The sequence below is a fragment of the Centrocercus urophasianus genome, unplaced genomic scaffold, assembly GCF_019232065.1.
Source record: "Centrocercus urophasianus isolate 14NV4802_14NV808 unplaced genomic scaffold, USGS_Curo_1.0 seq_10, whole genome shotgun sequence".
Taxonomy (NCBI): Eukaryota; Metazoa; Chordata; class Aves; order Galliformes; family Phasianidae; genus Centrocercus; species Centrocercus urophasianus.
The window spans coordinates 58,936,460-58,958,423 of record NW_024884142.1 but is presented as its reverse complement, the minus strand read 5'-3'; the positions used below and the strand labels follow the sequence as shown (position 1 = coordinate 58,958,423).

The following is a 21,964-nucleotide window of genomic DNA, read 5'->3' as shown; positions in this document are numbered from 1 at the left end:
AAGAAAAAGAAAAGAAAATCCTAAAGTAAAATTAAACTATCTTTCAGAACTAACTGAATCTGATAAGATTATTTGGATCTGATAAGAGTGCTTTTCCTGAGATTAAATGGAAGGTGGTCTTCATGCATCAGTACAAGTGTGAATGGCTAACATTGGCATTGAGACTCTAGTACTGGGAGAAAGAAAAATTCTTCCTGGACTAATAATTTCCTATGCTTTCCAGCAATAGTGTTCTTCTTTATTCTCTAGCAAAGAGAGACCTAACAATGTAAGAACAAAAACATGCCCCACAAAATAGGAGAGAGTGCCTTCACATTTCCCAGCATCCAATACAAATGTCTGAATCCGATTTGGTAATATATCCAATTCAAGGTTGTTTGAACATTGTGCCACTCCATGGCAAAGGGGGATCAGCATGGGAGAATCATTAACTTAATCTACCTGCCCTGTTTGTTTGATGCCTCTTCAACCCAGTGCAAGTCGATAAAAACTTTGTGCACTGACAGACAACTTCAGCGCCCGCCAGGTGGGCCAAAATGGGAATTAGCAAAGCCACTTTGCTTCTTCTTTTCTTGCTCAGCTCAGGTAAGAGTCTTTTCTCTTCTGCTTGTGTGGGTGAGATAGAGGCCAGATACTTTAAAACTTCGTGTTGTGCAAGTGGGTCACCAAATCCACATCACCAATTACATGGACAATGGGCAAGAGTTGCTGGAGAACAAAGTTAGAGCTATGGTGTTTGCTGCAGACACTAGAAAATCATTAGCCTTGGTTTCTGCATGGCTACCCAAATGGCCAGCACTTGCCAATATGCCAAATGGCCAGAAATGGGGACACATTAAACAAGTAGGCTGCTAAAAAGACACGAGTATCTCTGGTTTCAGCCAGCTTTTTATCCTAAAATCATTGGTTGTTTTTTTTCCCCTCTGTAATTGATGAGTATTGTGATATATATTTTGGTTCTTTGTTAAGTATACTACAAGTAGAATCACACACAAAAATAAAGTGAGATGGAGGAAAGTTCCTTCACACACTGTAGTTTCAATATTTTTCACTGCCACGGTCTTAACAGGAAATTTTTCATTCTATGTGATAGAGAGCTTCAATCAATGATGTGATTTGTGCCCTATCTTATTTCAGGTATTATCTATAACTACACAGTGTGCAATAAATGCAACTAGAATATATTCCCAAGTATGCCAGTATATGCCAAAAAGAAAGGAACAATAAAAAACAGTAACATTTTTCTTACGTGAATGGAAAATACGCAATAGGTCACAGAAAAATGTATTAGTTGATTTTAGCAACTAGAAATACTATAGACAAGCCCCAACCTAACATTAAATAATATCAAGAATTTGCTAATAATGAACATTCATTTAAATTCTGATTTCTAAGCTATGTTTTTGTAGAACAGCCTCACTCAGATCAAAGACACCTCTCAATTAATTAGGAATGTATATGAAGGAGGAAAAAAATAGTACTTGGACTTCTGTCTGCAATACTCTGCTTTTGCTTGCAAATCCTTCAATTTGCTGTAAATATTTGCATTTCTGAAAAAGGAAGTAATACATCTTTTTAACAATGAAAAATTCCACAGACACTGGAAAAAGGGTAGCAAGAAAATGTATCACATTTCTATTCTGATTGCGTGTACCCTATTGCTTTCTTAAAGCATTGTACATGGCCATGTAATTATAACAGAAAGTCATGACCCAATCAATATTTTTTAAAAATAACACCATAATTACAATTAATAACTATATTTTTATATAAATTAATAATTGTCAAGATGTCAAAACATGGCAGAATTAATGTTGCAGAGAAGCATAGTTGGAATTCTTGAATTTCTTGAGCGTTGCAACATATGACTATTTTAAACCCAGTTAGATTTTTCTTTCACAATTGGCTACATCTTAATGTCATTGTTGGTTTGAAACATCTAGGATAATAAGTGAGCCTGACACGTGAATTTTATTGTATCATTTTCCACTTTAACTTCATTTCACTTTTAATCATGCTTTCCTTTAATGCATAATGTTAGTCAACCTTTAAAGCCAGTATCTTCAGTAGCACACATGCAGAAAAAAAAGACATTCAGTAACCTTTCTGAATTTGCAGTGGTATGAAAGGAAGTTGTTTCTCAGAGTAGATGGTTTTTAAGGTCTATTCCAACTCAGGTCATTCTAAGTATAGTCTGGCTCTTGGGTCCAATTTATCAGCTATCCATTGTAGATGTAAAATGATCATAAAGGACAATCAGAGAGTCACAGGTGTTGCAAGTGATCTCTGGAGATCATCTAGTCCAACCCCCTGCTACAGCAGGTTCCCTAGGTTTGCTAGTCAACTGCAGCCTGAACTAGCACTCAGGTGAAGACATTTAGCTGTACCAAGAGGTACGCGAGTCTGTTTCATACTACAGAAGTTTAGCTCAGAAAAGGGAGGAATAGTTGCCTAAAAGACATTTTCTCAGTTTAAAAAAAAATAATTGAAACCCTGGGAAGTTCCCTACTCAGAGGCTGTCGGCTAGAGCAAAATCAAACTGCCTTCTTTCTGTTGCCACTGGGCAATGGCTCAGAAAAAAAATGAGTCCAAGAAGATGAAGAAAGACCTTCTCTTCAGTGTGTTTGCACACAAGAGCAGGAAGCTGAAATATGCATGATTCACACCCTGTCTGCCTTTAATTCAGCAACTGCATAAATCAGAACACAAAACAGCACGCAGAGCAGGACTAGGATGTGTTGCAAAAACCACGAGTCACTTGCCTGTTTGAGGTTGAAATCGAGGAGAATGGACAAATCCCAGAGCCAAATCAGTTTATAATGAAGTCATAGGCTCGTAGGATAAAGAAACTGTAATAATCACAGGACTCTTGCAACACTCTGACACTGCTGCCAGAAATCATGAAAGTCATGGTTCTATGATCAGTATTTAAGCATTCAGAAATAACATTGCTGTAAGAGGAGAAAAAAAAAAAAAAAACAAGACACCATATGAGAGGATTAAAGAGGTTTGTACTTGAGCACTTTTTTTTTTTTTTTTTTTTTTTTTTTTTTATTATATATATTTCTTGGTTAACGTAGGCATATTTTTTAACATCGCATATATGTCACATGCAGCCATAGCTCAGGGGCTATATGATTAAGGTTATTTATCAGTTAGCTCTAGTGTCAATTCACTGCAATAAAGAAAAACATCTGCTACCTTGATTATTAAGCATATATCAAGTCCAGATTAACTGACAATGCCCACAGTGAAAACAACAGTGATAGAGAATGGGCTTCTCACAAGAACATTTGGAAAAAAAACCCATCTACAATGTAACTGATAAAACTGAAATGGTTTTCTTTTTTTTGTGGATAGGTATCAGCAATCAACAGTTGTTTCATATATTTCCTGGGTTTCATTCCTTCACTTTCTCCAAACTATGGAAAAAAAAAGTTCTTTCTGTCACAGAAAGCACGTCACTTTCTTTTTTTATTTATTCCCATCACCTTATGCACCAGGTCTGTGACATTTGCAATGCCTTTCAGAATCACCAAAGCACTGTTCAAGTCAAACCCTGCTTGCCCTGGGTTTTTTAGTGACACTACAATTTAACAGACTAGACAAGAAAATATTTCTGTAGCTACTGATTTATTACTTTATTAAATGATGTGTCAAAGGATTTAATGTGAAAATTTGATATTAACTATGTCGGCATTCACATTCTTACTTCTTCCTCTCTTTTTCCTTTTAGTGCAAGGAAGCATACTAGACAGCTATGTGAGGACAGAGGGAGCTTGGCTGCTTAACTCAAAGAAGCAAACTTATAAGACAAGTAGTAAAGAAGAATGTGCAGAGCAATGTGAAACTGAAACTAAATTTTCTTGCAGGTAATTTCTGCTGCTGTTTCTTGTATATGTATTTCAGATGTACAGATGTATATAGATGTGCAGATCGTGGAGAAGTCAACCTTATTTATTGACTGGACGTTAGAGGGATTTCTTAGGAATATATGCTTCTGCAGTCTCTTGGAAAAACTACAGAGATATAGAAAGTCAGTGCCTGAGAGACATAGATGAAGACAAGCAGAAGTAGAAAAAAATAAGAAAACTATATTGGATTTTCACTGGAAAGCAATATCTCTTGATGCACAGTTTGGCACACAGAGAACCAAGGTGACATGGTTTTATCAGGACACTTTTCACAATAAAGACTCATAAGTAATTCTTGAAAATCTAGAACAGTAATAATTACACGCTTATGCCTTACCTATTATCCTGCAGACATGTCAATTATTCTGAATTTTACTAGAATTCGGACTTGTGTATTTACCTTCTATTTACCTTGAGAAAAAGACAGCCATTTAAACCTGTGCCCTATTTCCACCAAGCACTCCCTCTGCACTTGCATTTAACAAGACACTGAGGGACAGGAAACACGAACCATTAAGGGTGTTAATCAGTTTATACCACTGGCTGATCACCAGTGGCTGATGCTGTCTAAGAAGAGCCTAATACTTTGAGCTTCAGGCTTCCAAGCCTTCCACATCTAAGCCTCAGAAGCTCCTTGAAATCTCGGCTGTAAAGCAGACAACTGGAATGAGAACAGTGACCGCAGTGAGAGGCTGTTCTCTTGTATGAGGCAGGGAGATCACAAGCCCTGCATCTATTGCTTCTGCAGGATACCTTTCTGAACTCAGAAAGCTGAGGATCTGCAGGGCTCATTCCAGCACTTGGTTCCCTGTCAGGCCTTTATTTAAGGCAGGAATGCACTGGTGCAGACCTGCCCGCTCAATGCTATGTTGCTACTGCTCTTTGTTGAATCAGAAGAGTCAACAACAGAAATTACTTGGCCTACCAAGGGTTTTCCTTAAATACTGCTATAAAGGTTATGCTACCTGCTCTCATTTTTCAGACTTCCATCCTAGGCCCTTGCTAAAAAGACAAACGAGCTTGCTATCCAGTGTGCTTACACTGCCTCAAGTAATGGTGACTTAAAACAGTTATCAAGAAGTAATTTATGATGCTGGCTTGTTGAATTTTATCTGTTCCTTGATAACTGCTGAATACTGTAAAATACCCTGCTTCTTGCACAATCAGTAACATTTTTGCATGTACGCTCTTCAACACACTCTCTGTTGTCTCTGGCACATTATAAATTATAAATTTTTAACCTGTGTCATAGTCTCCTCGTACGGCTCACTTTCAACCTAACTTTGAGATGAAGGCTTAAGAGTTAATGTCAGCACTGAAACTGGGAGATGGAACATTTGGGGTGTTGCAAAGCACTGCTGAATCTTAAACCTTGCCAAAGCACAGCACTTTCACAATGATAACTTAATGCTAGAAACAGTCTTCAGGAAAATAATGCATATATTCATCTACTGTTTCTTACCTTGCTCTCTCCTCTTAATTTTAACAGGGCCTTCTTATTCACCAGTAAAGACCAACAGTGTATAACATTGGCTGAGAACACCAAAACAGCAGTGCTATTCAGAAGAACAAACGCAGTTCTTTATGAAAAAAGAAGTACGTTTACACACTGATACCATTTCACCAAGATATCCTTTTGAGAAAGACTACCATAACACTGTTGTAACTGGGACCATGTCATCACTGGGTCATGCAATGTGATTAGAACAGCCCTTCTCTGATATCTGGTTTCTGCCACATTGCTGGAAATGCAGTTCCAGCTTTTTTTCCCAGATTAGTGCTCCAGCATCTTTCCTGCTCCCTAAATTCTGGGGATCCACAAGACTCAACGAACTATTGCTCTGAGAGCACAGATACTGCTGGGAGTAAAGAAGGTGCTTAAGTGTCCCTAATCTACCTCTCCTTTTAAACCAGCCAGTAACCTATGGCTGCATCTTCTTTGTTTCTGCTGGGAGTAGTAGGAAAAGCTACTCGTACAGACTATGGATCCTGAGATAGGCACTTATCCAGTGGAAAACTGATGAAAACAAGCAAAGATTTCACATATATCTCTAAACAAGATTTACTTCTTACCCTGGGGGGCAGTCAAATCAGTTTTTTCTTAGTTTCATGCATTGTTAGAATTAGAGTGTTAACCACTTTCCAGTCATAAATGGGTGCTTTTGCTCATATTTGTATATTTTAAATGACGTTTGCACTCTTCATTTAATCAATTTCGTGAAGCTTTTTATCCTAATGTATGTTTTTATGATATAATTAGTTGATGTGGCAGTACTTTGGATTCCCTTTTTGCATATGTTTTGTTTCCAGTCAGTTTTGCCATGAATGAGGTCTTTTTGAGAAAAGTATATCTGATTTCCTATTCTATTCAGCAAATAGTTTGTCTTTAAGAAATGGCAATTATCCTTTTTTTTTTTAATTTTTTTTTATTATTTTATTTTTAATATTCATCACTTTATGCTACATGCAGTGAAATGATTGAATTTAAAAGCTACTTTCAACTTCCATAATCACTGAGCTCTTGTTACATAGATGGAAGAAGGAAATTATTTTGTTTTTAATGCAGTGGAAGATTCATTGTATCATTCTCTGACTTAATAACGCACATAGGAGAAAAGATCTCCTTACTGATTATTCAGACACACAAGATAATCCTTTTAATATAATAATACAATAAACCTTTCAACAGAAGTAGTAAAGCTCTCTGTTAAATGACTTTGTGAACATTCCATCTCACCATTGGATGATTTCTAATTTTTTTTTCTAATTTTTTTAAGCATTAAGACATTTTTAAGAGAATATTTAGAAATTGAAAAGGCACCTTTCTACATCCTTACTCCACTGCTGACCTGCAAAGCCTTGAAAGTTATGCTAGTGTTGTGCAATTAGCACACACAAGATCTTACGTACTAATTTATTAGCTTTAGCTGAATCACAACTAAACATCCAAATAAGATTTTGTTCAGAAATTATGGAGGATGTAAGGAAAAGAATCTTTCAAAGAAGGATGGGTAAGCACTGAACCACACTAACAAGAAAGGCTATGGAGCACCCACCCTTACAGATACTGATGGACAAAGCTCTTGGAAGCCCCATCCAGCTCAGAACCTGAATAGGGAACTGGACCAATACTTCTGAGTTATAATTTCAACCTAATGTTTTTCACAACTCTTGTAGATTTTCTTCCTTATATAATCCTTTTCACTTATACAATCTTTCTTACTCATATAACCTTTGAGAAGATGCAGGATTTTTTCTTCTGACTTTCATGCCAATCAGTACTTCAGTTTTTACTGTTTCATTCCCAGAGCTGCTATCATTTTGGGTATAATCTTGAATAACTTTGAGGTCTTAGCTAACACGTAAAAGTAGCTGAGAGTAATTGTGTCAAATAGTTGCATAGCCCTTTATTACAGAGTGTTTTAATTAATTATGGTCCCTATAGCAATTGTGCAGATCAATACAATAGGAAAGGCACTACAAGAGGTGCAACAACAGAAAGACCAACATGATAGAAAGGTGCTATAAATGACAGGAAGAAGATTGCTCACCCATATCAAAAGATTCCAGGTTCACAGGAGAAAACTCCACCAAGGCGTGGCAGTCAGTCCTTAGATGAATTCTGAGAGAGGTGCTCTTCCAATCACACAACTGAATTGCCTTCACCTGTGCTCTCAGGGCTGACCAGGTCCTTTCCCCAGGTGCTCAATCAGTGGTGCAGGCTGTGACTCAACAGTTCCCATACATTCTCATTCTAATGACAGTATAATTTTAATATACTGTGACAGAAACAAAGCAAAATGTAGCTTTCACCTAGATGGATCATATCACTGTTCATAGGAGCTGCTGCATTTCAAAGAAATTCCTATCACATGTCCAACTGTTTTTTGTTTTTGCACTACTATATTGATGAAACCTGAATTTTTTCACTTTTTTTTTGTTGGGTTTTTTTTTGTTTGTTTGTTTTGTTTTTTTGGTTTGTTTTTTTTTTTTTTGAGTGGAAGCAGTTGCTATATGAGACCCAATTGGTCTTTACTATTGTTTTCAAAGAAAAGTATGGCATTTGGTACAAAATTTACAGCTTTCAGAATTATTTTTCCTATGGCATATGGTATAATACAGAAAGTTAAAATTATCTGGGTTATTGAAAAAGCTATAAGAATTAAAACCTGCTTTTGCAATTTGCTCTCTGCATTCCAGTTTGTAAATAGTTAACACAAAGGGACAATGAAACGGTCAAATATTTATACAAACTGGAAAAATCAGCATTTAACAGATTCAGTTATTTGGGTTTTTTAATGTTAATTTATTGCAAAACTGAGGGATTCCTGTTAAAGCTTTTAGAGAAAACTTGTCCAAGTATGCTTATCAAAAGGAAGGTAAGACCCATAAATCCAGTTCCAAAATACCCACCAGCACACAGAATATATGGATCTATTTTCAGATTCATGTATTCATTCTTTTCATTTTTGTCAAGGTAGATTTATGTAAATTGACATCATTCTTGCAGATTTATGTTAATCTTGTGCTCATACATCACCTCTGCTATAACAGATGCTGAAAAAATCTGATGCATAACTGGGTCTCCAAAAATATCATGTTTGGATATTGCATAAAAAACACTGAGACAAACCAGGTCACAACCTAAAAGACAGATTGCTTTATTTCTGCTAGAAGAGAGGAACTGGTTGATGAACTACACCATGTGCATTAAAAAATGTTGAATGGAGGAGAGAAAAGAGTGCTGAAGTTATTGAAAAAAATGAACTTAGGTTATTGTGTCAATTCAATACAGAATTTTTAAGAAAAAAAGCCTACCTTAACTGACCAGATTAGGGACTAACAAAAATCATTTTTTCATCTGCTAATAAACACAAAAGGTAATAACACTAAGAAAGATTTGGTAATACTGTAGCCTCATTGGGGCTATATTTTTGATATAGAATATGAGACTTTTTGGAAAGTTTTTTTTCATGTTAGGTCTTTTTCACATCATATCCATGCCAACAGCTGCACTACTGTAGCTGTGAAGGCAATGTGATGAATCCTTGGGAAAATAAGATGCTGTGGATAGTCAGGAATACTTCAAACCAGTATTGCTGCTGAACCATATCCTCTCCTACCTTCTGCCCTCCCTTCTCCCTCTGCTTCTCCCTCTTCCCCTTTCCCTTTTCCTTCTCCTTCTTTTCCTTTTCCCTTCCTTTTATTTTATTTTATTTTATTTTATTTTATTTTATTCCATGAAGGGACTACTAAGTTTCAAAAACTAGGAGTAGAAAGGCATGTATAATATGACATTTCAACCATTACAACTTTTCTTTATCTTGCAGAGTCATTGTTTCAGCATACTATCATGATTTAATAAAATCTCATTCATGAAACAATTAACTTTAAAGAAAAAATATTTTTATAAACTAAATTCCAAAGGATATGTGATGATACCAATTAATCAAACACGTATAATTTCAGTTTATCTTCTAGAATGCAAGGAAGGTAGAGGGAGCGATTACAGAGGAACAGAAGCCAAAACTCAGAAGGGTGTGGAATGCCAGAAGTGGGCTGATACTGCACCCCATAAACCTAAGTATGGACTTTACATCTGTGCTCATGTTTTTCTGAAATTCTGCTAAACTGTTTGTATGTGCTGAGTAGTCTTATGAGCAATTCATTAAATTCTTAATATAAAATAATTTCTTACACTTATCCTTCTTTAGTCTGAATTATAAGTGGAGCTGAACAATCAAAGGGACTTTTGAGTCTTGGCACTTGTGTTTAACTTTTTTGATCCTTACGTGAGCAGAATGCTGGAAAGGGAAGCAGTTGGTTCTGTTGAAACAATTTTTCATCAGTCTCAGGACAAGAGTATCTTCTCTTGTCTGAAAAGTATAATATGAAGGAAATGAGACAGACAACATCACTCTATCAGTGAATCTGTAGACAGTAAACAGAACAGTATTTATTGTATTTAAAGAAAAACGCTCAATCGGGTTTACTTAGCAACCTGCTATTGACATGGCATAGCATTCTGCTCACAGAGAACTCTCACACTTGAGTGAATGAAAGTACCTGGCTGAGTGAAAGTTATTGGAAACTGAATCGAGAGTAAATGTTAGTATTAAATACATGACTGGCTTTAAAAACAACAAATTTCTTGAAGTCTGCTGCTCTGACACTTCTAACCCTTGACTTACTTACAGTAGCAATTATGAGACTTCTGATGAATGACATCTTCAAAATGGTCCTCAGAGAGATTTCACTTCTAGGATCCTCAACTGAACAACTGTGACATTTCCCTTATTCTCTAATCTTTACTTCTATTCCAGTTACACACCTGGAAAATACCCTGAGGCAGGGCTGGAGGAAAATTACTGCAGAAATCCTGATAATGATGAAAAAGGACCCTGGTGTTACACAACAGATCCTAATACTAGATTTGATTACTGTAACATCCCAGAATGTGAAGGTGAGGATACATACATAATTTGTTTCCCTTGTTTAGAAGATTCAAAGTTCAAAAATGAGTAGTTATATAGATATTTTTATTTTCATTCCAGATTTGTTCCAAACTTGAGGTTAGTTCAGCCTGGAACTTTCCAAAGAGATTTTTTTACACTGACTAGAAATACGTCTACCAAGTCAGCTACACAAGAGCAATTTCCCTAGACAAAAGAATGACAATGTATTCTCAGATCATAATCCTAGAATTGAACCAAATGATGGTTGCTAGTGCAAAAGTCGATAGGAACAACAGATTTTCAATTATAGATCAGCAGTTTAAATACATCCCTTTTAGAAACTATATTCCATAGCATATATATTTTGATAGAATACTATAACCAATTAGTTCAAGTCATCAAGAAAAAGAAACTTTGACAAAAATGATTGTCTTTCAGCCTTGTGTTCTCATTAGACTCTTGAACTTCAAGTGAGATGAGTGTGAGTGTTTACAGACAAGTTCCGCATGAAATCTCTGTCTCTTGTCTTCATTCTAAACTTGTTCCTACAGTGGAGTGCATGCACTGCAGTGGAGAAAACTATCATGGAGTAGTTGCAACAACAGCATCTGGGCTTGAGTGCCAACGCTGGGACTCCCAGCAACCTCACTCTCATGGATACCTCCCTGAAAAGTGAGTTGTTTAACACCATGGTGACCCCAGACCATTTTATCACAGACAGGCTAATTGTCACAGCAGCCATTTGTGACTTGTTTAAAATCTATTTCTCCTGCTCAGTTTTCCAGAGAAAGATCTGAAGATGAATTATTGTCGTAACCCTGATGGTGAACCTCGGCCCTGGTGTTTCACTACCAACCCGAATAAACGCTGGGAATTTTGTGACATTCCTCGTTGCAGTGAGTTTGACTTCCAGGCTTCTAGACATAAAGACATGAAGACATCTTTTATTCAGAGTAGTGCAAAGAACTAGAACAGGTAGACTAAGCCTCCAAAATAAAAGAAATAATACAAGATTTTGACTTTCATCTCATAGGAAGGAAGGAAAGGAAAGAAAGGAAGGAAAGGAAGGAAAGGAAGGAATGGAAGGAAAGGAAGGAAAGGAAGGAATGGAAGGAAAGGAAGGAAAGGAAGGAAAGGAAGGAAAGGAATAACCTTGAAATGAGCTTCTAATGGCTCTTTTGAGACTAGAATTGTCTGTCATCGGTATTTCTAATTTTTTTTTTTCCTGGAGCACATCTCTCTTCCTCCATGTGTTTCTCCAGAACAATATTTTTCAGTGATTCTGGTACTCCTTCTGTATTCCCCTTTTGATGACATTTTCATTCATTCTGAAAAAAATTTCATTGCTCTTCCAGCTCAATTTCCTTCTCCTTTGAGGGCCTGTTCTTGCCACAATACTTTTCCCCTGGGTCTTCTCACCAGACCTCATCCTTGCTGTCCCTAACTCTCACTAGGTTGTGTACAAATCTTTTGGTTTGCACCAAAACCTGTATCTTTCGCTGACATGCCTACCACATTCACCCCAGTTTTCTTCACAAGTGTTGTTTGCTCACTTTTCAGCTATGATCTGATGGGGCTGCTAGTATTTGTTGTGCTGTTTCTGGCTGCTGTAAAGGGGCAGATACAAACGCCCTTTTGGGAGTCTGAATGTTGAAATGGAAAAGAGAAAAGATAAGAAGTTTTCTCCGCATTTTGGGCTTTCCAAACAGTTTGATCTATAAACCTTACCTGTAAGCTAAAATTCCTACCTCACTCTAAAGCTCTTAAGTGCTTTGATGCCTTTGTTGTTGTTGTTCTTCTTCTTATATTTTTAGAAGGCCTCATATAATTTCAGTTCCTCTTTCTGCAACAGCAACACCCCCACCTGTATCTGCACCAGGGCGTCAGTGCTTGTCAGGAAGAGGAGAAGACTATCGAGGCAAGATATCTGTTACTGAATCAGGGAATACCTGCCAGCACTGGAGTGCTCAGTTTCCTCACAGACATGCTCGCACTCCTGAAAACTATCCCTGCAAGTAAGTGTAACCTCTCCTCTTCAGTACCCATGAGAAGTACCAAGGCACAGAGTCACTTCATTTTTCTTCAGCTGTTGTGCAAAGTCCCTGTGTTACACCAGAGTTTGTTACCTGTGGCATTGCATTTTTTCAGTTGATTTTTCACACGTTTATCCTCTTTTTATTCACTTTGTTTTTCTTAGGTATGAGCGTCTCCTCTTTTGACTTTCATGCTCTGCTTAGTTATCTTTTTCCCTCTTCAGTTCATCCTTCTGTATCGTTGCTCAGGTGAAGCAAAGTAAAATGAGAAAATTATTACTATGATATTTGCCTGTGGCTGGATTATTTTACCTTGTGTTTCTCCTTTCCTGCTCTCTGCTTCAAAGTACTGCATGAAGTCGTATGTCCATCTAGCAGACATCTAATTTAGCACATCCAAAACACAGGCGCATTGGAATTATTCATCTAGTAAATGAACCAGTAAATGACAGCAGCAGTTACTCATCTGTAAATGCAACAATGAACTAGGAAGCAAGACACATTCCCTCCTTGTTCGTAACCATAATCAGGTTTCCATGAGAGGCTTTTCTCAGACAACTTCTCTGTTTCAGGAATTTAGAGGAAAACTATTGTAGAAACCCTGATGGTGAGAAGATGCCATGGTGTTACACCACGAATGCAACTGCTCGATGGGAATATTGCACCATCCCTTCCTGTGATGGGAAAGAACCAGACAGCCCTGGTAAGAACAACAGGAGATATGTGCAGTATGGAAGTGCTGTGTCATTGTGTTTGGTTGCAAGAAACTTGAGGTGACTGCTCAGTTGTATTATTGCTCTGTCACTCTGTGTAATGCTAACAGATTTCTGCTATTCACTACAGCTGTTGATCAGCCTGAGCAAGCTCAAGCAACTGAGGAGTGCTACCAAGGCAATGGTGTGAGTTATCGTGGTACAGCTTCTTTCACTATCACAGGGAAGAAATGTCAAGCCTGGAACTCAATGTCACCACATCGTCACAATAAAACTTCAGAACACTTCCCAAATGCGTATGTGCATTTCTTATTTCTGTATTTCATTCAAGAATGATCACTCATGAACTCATTTTTATTTGCAGCACCTTTACACAACAATGATTTGAAGTTGCGAAGGGGATATACTTGTTAAAAGTCCTTTTTTTTTCCTTTCTTTTTTTAAATCTGGAAGTATTTCAATTAATCCCATCTTGAAATGAACCCCACTTATCACTATTATGCTTTAGAATGCCAATTAATTGTGTTTCTACATTACTTTTAAAGAAATTAAGAGTTTTCATAAACTTTCTCTTATACTGAGATGAACTGTTTCTGTACATGAGATTCTTCACAATTTTAAGTCTTAGGCTCCCAGCCTGCCATTCAGTAGAGCTTTGTAGAGAAGATGAGTTATTTTCTTATTCCTAATTTTTGTTATTTATTTATTCAAAAAGCCTGCTAATTTTTTTTTTTTTTTTAAATTAAAAGGGTTTGATATATATTAAAATGTGCATTTACTTATCAGGATTTGTAAACAGCATTATTACTATATGCCTTAAACAGCGAATAGTACCTTTCAAAATTAAATTTTCTGTAATTGTTTCTTGATTTCTTTACGCTGAAAATAGAATTTCTGTCAGACATTGTACATTATCTTTGCACCAGCCCTGCTTTCTAAAATGTTCTTTCAAGTTCTTCTCAAGCCTGTGGCACAGATAGGCATACAATATGTTTGCATTCGTAGGGACCTGAGGCAGAACTATTGCAGAAACCCAGATGCTGATAGCCGCCCATGGTGCTACACCACTGACCCAAGTGTGAGATGGGAGTATTGCAACCTGAAGAGATGTAATGACAATGTACAGATAACCCTACCAAAACCTCCTCAGACAACTCTGGAACCAAATCCTGGTGAGAAGACGTTGTGCTTTCCCCAGGAACACTTGTAACAAGAAAGATGTTTTATATGTAAAAATCATAGAATTGAATGATGAAAGACAGAATCCTAAACAATCTCAGGATTTAACATAATACCTTATCCACTCTCGTAATTTTCTGAACTTTCCTATAGAACATTATACAATAGTTTCTGTATTTGATTTTAGATTAATATAGGATTTTTTTTTTTAATCTATTACATCTGGCAATACTGGAAGCACAAGGAAAAAAAAATGACTGATAGTAACCACACTCTGGTGGGAGTGCTATTAACAATGACAGCAAATATAGAAGCGAATGCATTTTGCTGGCAAATGTTCTGAAAATGTCTTTTCACATGCCATGCATTCACATTTTCTGAGTTCCATTTACCACCAGAGGACAGCTGGCTTTTTGAATTCAGTTCAGATGCAACTTCATTGTCTAGTAGATGTTTAGAATGCTGCAGCTTTCATTTTTTGTTCTGTCACTTTCTTCAGTCTGATAATTAATAGTTTTGCCTGAATGTGCATTACAACCTATTTACATATTGAAAAACATGATGGGTAGACATTAATGTCCATAAAGAAAAGATTTTATGACTGCATGGTCTTTGTGGTCCTGACTCTTGAAGTCAAAAAGTGTCAAGTGAATCTAAGCTTCTTTGACCTAAGTCTATAATAGTAATGAAGAAAATTTTGCAAATGCAAGCAAATCAAAATATGATTGCTAGTTATCACTGATACTATGTTGTCCTTCTTTCCTTCTTTCTTATATAATGTATATACATTAAGGAAGATAAGTAAGTTCAAATAGCATTTCCTCAAATTTATTTCTGCTTCACCACCATTAAGTGTTGGCATGACCCAATTGCTGACAGCTAACAATTTTTTTCTTTTCCTCATTCTTCACAGATTGCATTCATTCAAATGGTATAGATTATCGTGGCACAGTAGCAAGAACTGCAAGGGGCCGGACTTGTCAAGAGTGGAGTTCTCAGACACCACATAAACATGACTACTTCACTCCAAGGACTCATCCAAAATCAGGCCTGGAAAAAAATGTAAGCTGTTATTCATTTAATACTTCCTGTCATTGAGTTTTCCTGTCTTTTTTGTGGTTATAGTTCAGAGTAGGGAAGCTAATTAGAAAAATATCTGTCGTTTAGTTCTGGGCAGGACAGAGAGGATGAAGATGCTCTGAAAGATCAGAATTGTGCTAAGCCTGTAGAAGTGAGATCCTGCTGCAGAGCCAAGTGGTCTTGCTTGCTATATAGGGTGATCAGTGAACAAACAGGCAAATGGTGGGACTCACTTTCAGACGACAGTGACTAAACTCACATTCCTCCATATGAGTGCATGCAATTGTGTGATGTGTCTGCTCTGAATGAAGATCAGACAGCATGGCCAGGGAACCCTAAACAGAAATTCAGCTAACTAGGCACCCTGCGTGAAGATGAAGACTGCATCCCTGTCCTGGGACTCGTAGACAAGTTGTGCAAGAGCAGCTTATACAATTCCTGCTTGCCTTACAGTCGTGCAAACAGGGTGGATGTGAAAAGACCTGAGAGCTGATGTTATAGCTCCTACCAACTGCAGTGGGGGTGGAAATAGGCACTGTAGTCCTCCAGAAATCACCATTCTAGGACAAAATCAATAAGTTTTTTGTCCTCTTGCTAATAGCTAATATCGTCATTATTCTTTACAGTATTGCAGGAACCCTGATGGAGACGTGAATGGACCTTGGTGCTACACAACTGACCCAAGAAAAGCCTGGGAGTACTGTGACATTCCCAAGTGCCGTAATTATTTCTTTTAAGACTAGCATCTCCCTTTCTTATCACCTTTTATGACTACTGGACAACATTCAGTGATTAATCTGAAAGACTGCTCTAAGACAGTGCAGTAGCTTTAGATAGGAAATTAAGGCTGTGGTGAAGTAATGCTCAACACCAGGGCCTGAATTCTTAAGACCAATGGTTATTCCTTGGAATCCTCAAACACTTCAGTGGATTTACCTGGATTCCACCAAAGCTCATGGAGGTTTTGCCAGATATTTCAAAGCAGGGCTGGTCCTGAAGAAATTACCCTGCTTGGTCATGTGGCACAGCTGATCGGAAAACATGCTTCTATGTTCATATACCTCTGATCAGAATCCAAATATAGAACAAATAAGAATAAGAAAGCTATTTTATAGTACATACAAACCAGAACTGTAAAAATACTACTGTGTGGAAAGTCTTGGGCTGGGACTCTTAACGGAAAATAGCATTTACACAAAATCATTGACTTCATCTTGAGATTCCAATTTCTTTTTAGAATAACTTTCCAGTCTGCTTAGTAAAAGAGCAGAGGAAACATGGCTTTTGCCTTTAGCTTTGGTAGTTAGTTACTTTTGCTCACAACAAATCTAAATGCATTCTTGTTAGGTCATCTTTCCATGGCTAACCAAAATCTATCCTTCTGGAATAGTGCAGAGTCATCTGAAGTGCTTAAAAGAGCATGGGATAAGAGCAGACAAAGTGTTGTTCCACAGAGACAGTGACTGAATTTCATGTGCTTTATATCACTATATTTAGTTTGAATACAGTTGACAGTGCAACTTCTGCACTTCTGTCATCTGTAAGAATTTAAACACGTTGGGAGGATTTAATTCTGTTGCCTTCTTGTTCCATTCCTTTTTCTTTTTTCTACCTCACTGTACTTCTATTCAATTGTAATTTGCTGAGAACCAGGAAGGTTGTGCAAAAAAAAATAAAAAAAATAAAAATAAAAAAATTCCAGGCATTTTAAATGTCCCAGAAGAAGACAAATCTAACAAAACATAGATGATGTATAGTGTATAATTTACTAGAACCCATGAGCTGAATAGAAAAATGTAAGAGTTTAACCTTTTAATTTTCTGAGTGCATAGAGAATGCATAGCAAATACTCTAAAGTTCCTCATCTTGATTCTTTTTTCTTATTCTGTAGCTCCCACTCAGTATGAATGTGGAAAAGCCAAGACCAGACCAAAGCTATGTGCTCAAAGGATTGTTGCTGGGTGTATTTCACATCCACACTCCTGGCCCTGGCAAATCAGTCTCCGGACAAGGTATAGCCACTCCCCATTGCATGAGGCTTTACAATCAAGAAAGCTTAGCATCTCACAGGATGCTGTATGTATGTGGTTATAACGCTCTAAAGATAACTGACTTACATATTTAAAAATAGTAGAGGGGTAAATGCCTCTAAGCTAAAAGTTGAAAATAAACTTTATTAAGCTATTTATTTGTTGTAAATTAGACTGTTTGCTAATCTTAAAGAAGGCAATTTATTTAACCAAGAATGCTCTTTTTATGACAAATACCTACAAAATAAACACAATTGATAATTCAAAAAACACTATCATTTCACCGTAAGGAAGAATGCATTTAAATCTGTCACTATATCCCACCATACAGTCAATATCTTGAAATTAGTGTAAGCTGTCTGAAATACGCTCTTAATCAGAAACCAAGTCTAGTTCCAAAGTTTTTTGACTGAAATCAGGACTGGATAAAAGCCATCATCTCTCATAAGATATACATTGGTGCATATCAGTTTTTCCAGTTGTAAAAATACTGATCAAGGAAAAAAAACCCTAGTTGTTTTTGTTATAAAAGTATATACACAACACTCCTGTCATTGCAAAAAATATAGTTCAAGAAAAGAAAAGAATTTTATTCCAAATAAAAATACAGAATAAGTTCTTTAGTTTGTAAAAGTGATGCTGGAAGGATTACCTGATGAACTGCAGTGATCTACAGCTGCTTTCACCACCTTAAACCCATGTTTTTTTTTTTCATGTCTTTCTGCTCTATTACAGTTATGGCTTGCATTTCTGTGGGGGAACACTGATAGACCCACAGTGGGTTCTTACTGCTGCTCACTGCTTAGAAAAGTAAGTATTTGTCACAGATTGCAACAGCATTTTCTTACATGAGATAGAAAATAACAGGAGAAATAAAACTGGCCCAATAACCAACCTGAGTTGTCTCAGTTTGCACAGTCAAGAATTGAGCCAGAACTATTCATCATTCATTAAAGCAGTTCTGACTGAAAACCAAAGAGTGTTGAGTAGAACTATCACCAGCTAATGCACATAGCAAGCTTGATTTCGCATGCCATGATAAGGAATTACAAAAACAAGCTTACTCCAAAGCTGGCTTTCTTTTCTGACTTTGAAGAAGTAGGTGCTCAACATTATCATAAGTGGCCTATGTCCTGGACGTGTGTTAATGTGCTCACTGTGTGCAATCATTTCCAATAGGTCATCACGGCCATCTTCGTATAAAGTATACCTTGGATTACACGAGGAAAGAGCATTAGAAACATCAGTGCAGAAAAGAGATGTTGAGAAACTGTTCAAGGAGCCTCACAGGGCGGACATTGCTCTACTAAAACTGAGGAGGTATCCTTTCACCTGAAGCATTCTGACAGGAAAATTTTGGTTTGCCCGCTTTTTAATTAAGCAGTGGTTTTTTGCTGGTGCTATGGAAGTGTGTGTTTATATGTATACTGTGACCCTCTCTTCCCTTTCTGCAGAAACTCTAGTGGAAGCTAGGGTGATTCATTTGCAGGGCTTTAGAAAGGGAAAATGCTGCTTTGGAGAGGGAGGAGGGCTAGATGGTGACCTATGCTAGCGGTGCACTCCGAGCCAGCTGCTGTGAAGTATGGTGGAGGCAGCAGAGCAGGAGGAGGTGGTGCCTAAAAAAGCTTTCACTCTGTAACTTTCCCTATACATTTCAATCTTGGTAATGTAGCGAGATTGAAAGCTACAATGGCAGCATACTGTGACCCCATACTTTTTCCATGATAGAGTTGGGAGAGTTCTTCCAGCAGGTTGTCCTGCACTAGCAGGCAAGCAGTACACGTTTTTGATGCAATATCCAGGTTAGCACTTCTTCCATCTGTTTCCATTGGTCTGAAACTCCAACATGCTACGCAATTGATAGGAATACATCTATATAGCAACAAGCAGATATGAACACCTGCCTGTGCTTTTCTTTCTCTGGCTGCAATGAAAATCCAAAACACAGTACAATTAAAGTGGCTTCTTAATTGAACCTATTTAAGAATCTGCATACAGAAGTAAGTCAGACTGACTCAGGTTCTGCTTTACACTAGGAGTATCCAGTTTGAAAGTAACCTATAAATAGTGAGACTGGGTGCGGGCAGAGTAAGGTAGGCTTTGTTGTCTATGCTTTAACCATATGTGAACACTTTCTTTTGAATTTACTTTAGTATTTTTAATATTATTTCCTTTTAAGCCATTCTCCATTTCAGATCTTTTCCTTTTGTGTATCGTGTTCTGTGGGATTAGAACCTAAAATATAAGTGGTTTTGAATTTCAGAAAAAAAAAGCATTACCTGAAGCTCAGAATTTCAAGGAAAAAAAGGCTGACTGTATAAAGTCCTCTTAGAAATATTAAGGTGGTATCATGGATAAGTGATATAATGACTGACCCTGTGTGAGTCTTCTGTCTGTTTCTTTCAGCCCAGCAATCATCACTGATCAGGTAATCCCTGTTTGCTTGCCAAAAGAAAATGCTGTGTTAGGAGGAAGAGAGGAGTGCTATGTTACAGGCTGGGGAGATACAAAAGGTGAGACAGAATTAACACTCCATTTTTGGAGTGGTATATATTTATATCCAAAGTATACTCACTCTATGCCACAAACACCCCCCAAAAAACTTGCATGCATACATTTTTCATCTAGTTTGTAGCATACTTCCTTTCTTTCTAACACTTTCTTCTGATTTAGATTTTTTAAAACCTCTCAGAGTGACAGGCATTGGAACACCCAAAACCAATACAAAAAGAGAGGAATCAGACCTAAGCGCATACTTGCTTTTATTTCTCAGTCCACTCTGCTTTTCCCCCGAGTAGGCTTTTACACACTCAGAAGGAAAGTTTTTCCAGACTTACACAATTTTCTTAATACGTGATGTGGGTTTACGTGTTTTCTCAAATGATTTTTCTCACAATCAGACTGGTTCAGAAGATCTCATTTGAATATAAAAGCGCTCCCATCTTCAAACCTCCCACTTTGTCTTGGCTGAGAAGAGCATCATAACTTTTCTGCCTCCTTGCTTCTGTCCATCGTGACATTTTCAACTGCCTATTTCCTTCCTCCTTTCTTACACAGAGAGGTATTCTCAGACCCAGAGAAATAAAATGGTTTGGGAATGACTCCCACAACTCCCACATACAGTATGGGTACTGGACCCATATCTATTCAGTGCGAGAACAGTAAGGGCAATCAATGCATTGTGTGTTTTGATGGGTGCTAAAAGGTGATAAGCACTGTGATAATACTGATAATGCTTACTGAGTATGCATAGAAAGTATGTTTGTTTACTGCTTATTCCTATCCTGACATTTATTTTATGAAGATGCTAATTTATCTTTGTAATTTAACACACTGGGTTTTTTATTATAATTTACTTTGTTTACTTGCAAAGGAACTCCTGGTGAAGGCTACTTAAAGGAAACTGGCTTCCCTGTAATTGAGAATAAAATATGCAACCGCCCTGAATTTTTGAATGGGAGAGTCAAAAAACATGAGCTCTGTGCTGGAAATATTCATGGAGGCACAGATACCTGCCAGGTAAGAAAGGGCTGTGAGCATCAGCATTGGTTATAAGAACAGTGCTCAACAGCATGCATTAGAAAACTCCTCTCCAGCCAAAGCTCTAGTGCTTTCTGGTAACACATGTTGATCTCTCATTCAAGAGGCAGTTCCATTTCTGTGCCTCTTGGGAGAACACCACTCTTCACATCTTGAGCTCTCATTTTGCTTTTTCTCACTCTATTTAGGGAGACAGTGGAGGACCTCTAGTTTGTCTGGACCAAGATAGATTTGTCCAACATGGAGTCACCTCTTGGGGCCTTGGCTGTGCTCAACCCATGAAACCCGGAGTTTATGTTCGAGTTTCTAATTATATTCCTTGGATTAAGAGCGTAATGGAAAACAACTGATCCTGGGTATGGACTGCCCTCTCCTGGAAAGCAGTATGCACATTAGAAATACCAGATTACAAGTGCAATATTAAAGCTACAATCATTCCTAAAAAGCAAAATAAATATGATCATCCATTTAAAATTGCTTTAAGGTAATGTTTATTGCCATAAAACCCATCTGACTGCATCACCCTCTTTCTATATATATATTCCATGGTTTGCTATATTTGACAATAGACCAACACACCTTTGAAATACTTGTCAAAAATTCCAACATCAGCATTTCAATGAGACTCTACAATGACTTTTTATTCTAAGTTTAAGATGTTGTGTCTCCAACAGATGAAGAAAGGAGAATATTTGCCATTTTCTATGAGCTGTTTGATCTTTTCACCAATCCAGTGATTTAAAAAAAAAAAAAAAAGAAGAAACACTGTACACATCTGTTATGCCTGTGGTGTTTTATTAGATATATCTGACTGTACGTGGGATGAAAAAATAAACACATTTGGCTTGTACTTTTTTTTTTTTTTAATTGACGGGGAAATTTGTGTCAGCAGAAGTACAAATGTTGCATAAAACAGTGAATAAAAAATACCTTTATCTAAAAGTTAGTTCATAGTGAAGACAGAGAAATAACTGATGTCAGTCATCACAGTGAGTAATGACAATGCATGTAGTGTATTAT

The 21,964-nt window shown here is 37.2% G+C and overlaps 1 protein-coding gene across 1 annotated transcript; it reads left to right on the top strand.

Moving 5' to 3' along the window:
- The first annotated feature begins 477 nt into the window (after positions 1 to 477).
- PLG (plasminogen) lies at positions 478 to 21,418 on the top strand. Its single transcript, XM_042830236.1, has 19 exons — positions 478 to 585; positions 3,737 to 3,872; positions 5,404 to 5,510; positions 9,384 to 9,498; positions 10,238 to 10,377; positions 10,921 to 11,041; positions 11,147 to 11,265; positions 12,222 to 12,384; positions 12,975 to 13,105; positions 13,246 to 13,411; positions 14,121 to 14,287; positions 15,208 to 15,356; positions 16,001 to 16,094; positions 17,266 to 17,386; positions 18,140 to 18,214; positions 18,584 to 18,724; positions 19,811 to 19,917; positions 20,778 to 20,923; positions 21,133 to 21,418. Exons 1-19 carry the CDS (start codon positions 537 to 539, stop codon positions 21,292 to 21,294), a joined length of 2,409 nt encoding a protein of 802 aa, XP_042686170.1. The 5' UTR covers positions 478 to 536; the 3' UTR covers positions 21,295 to 21,418.
- The last annotated feature ends 546 nt before the right edge of the window (positions 21,419 to 21,964 follow it).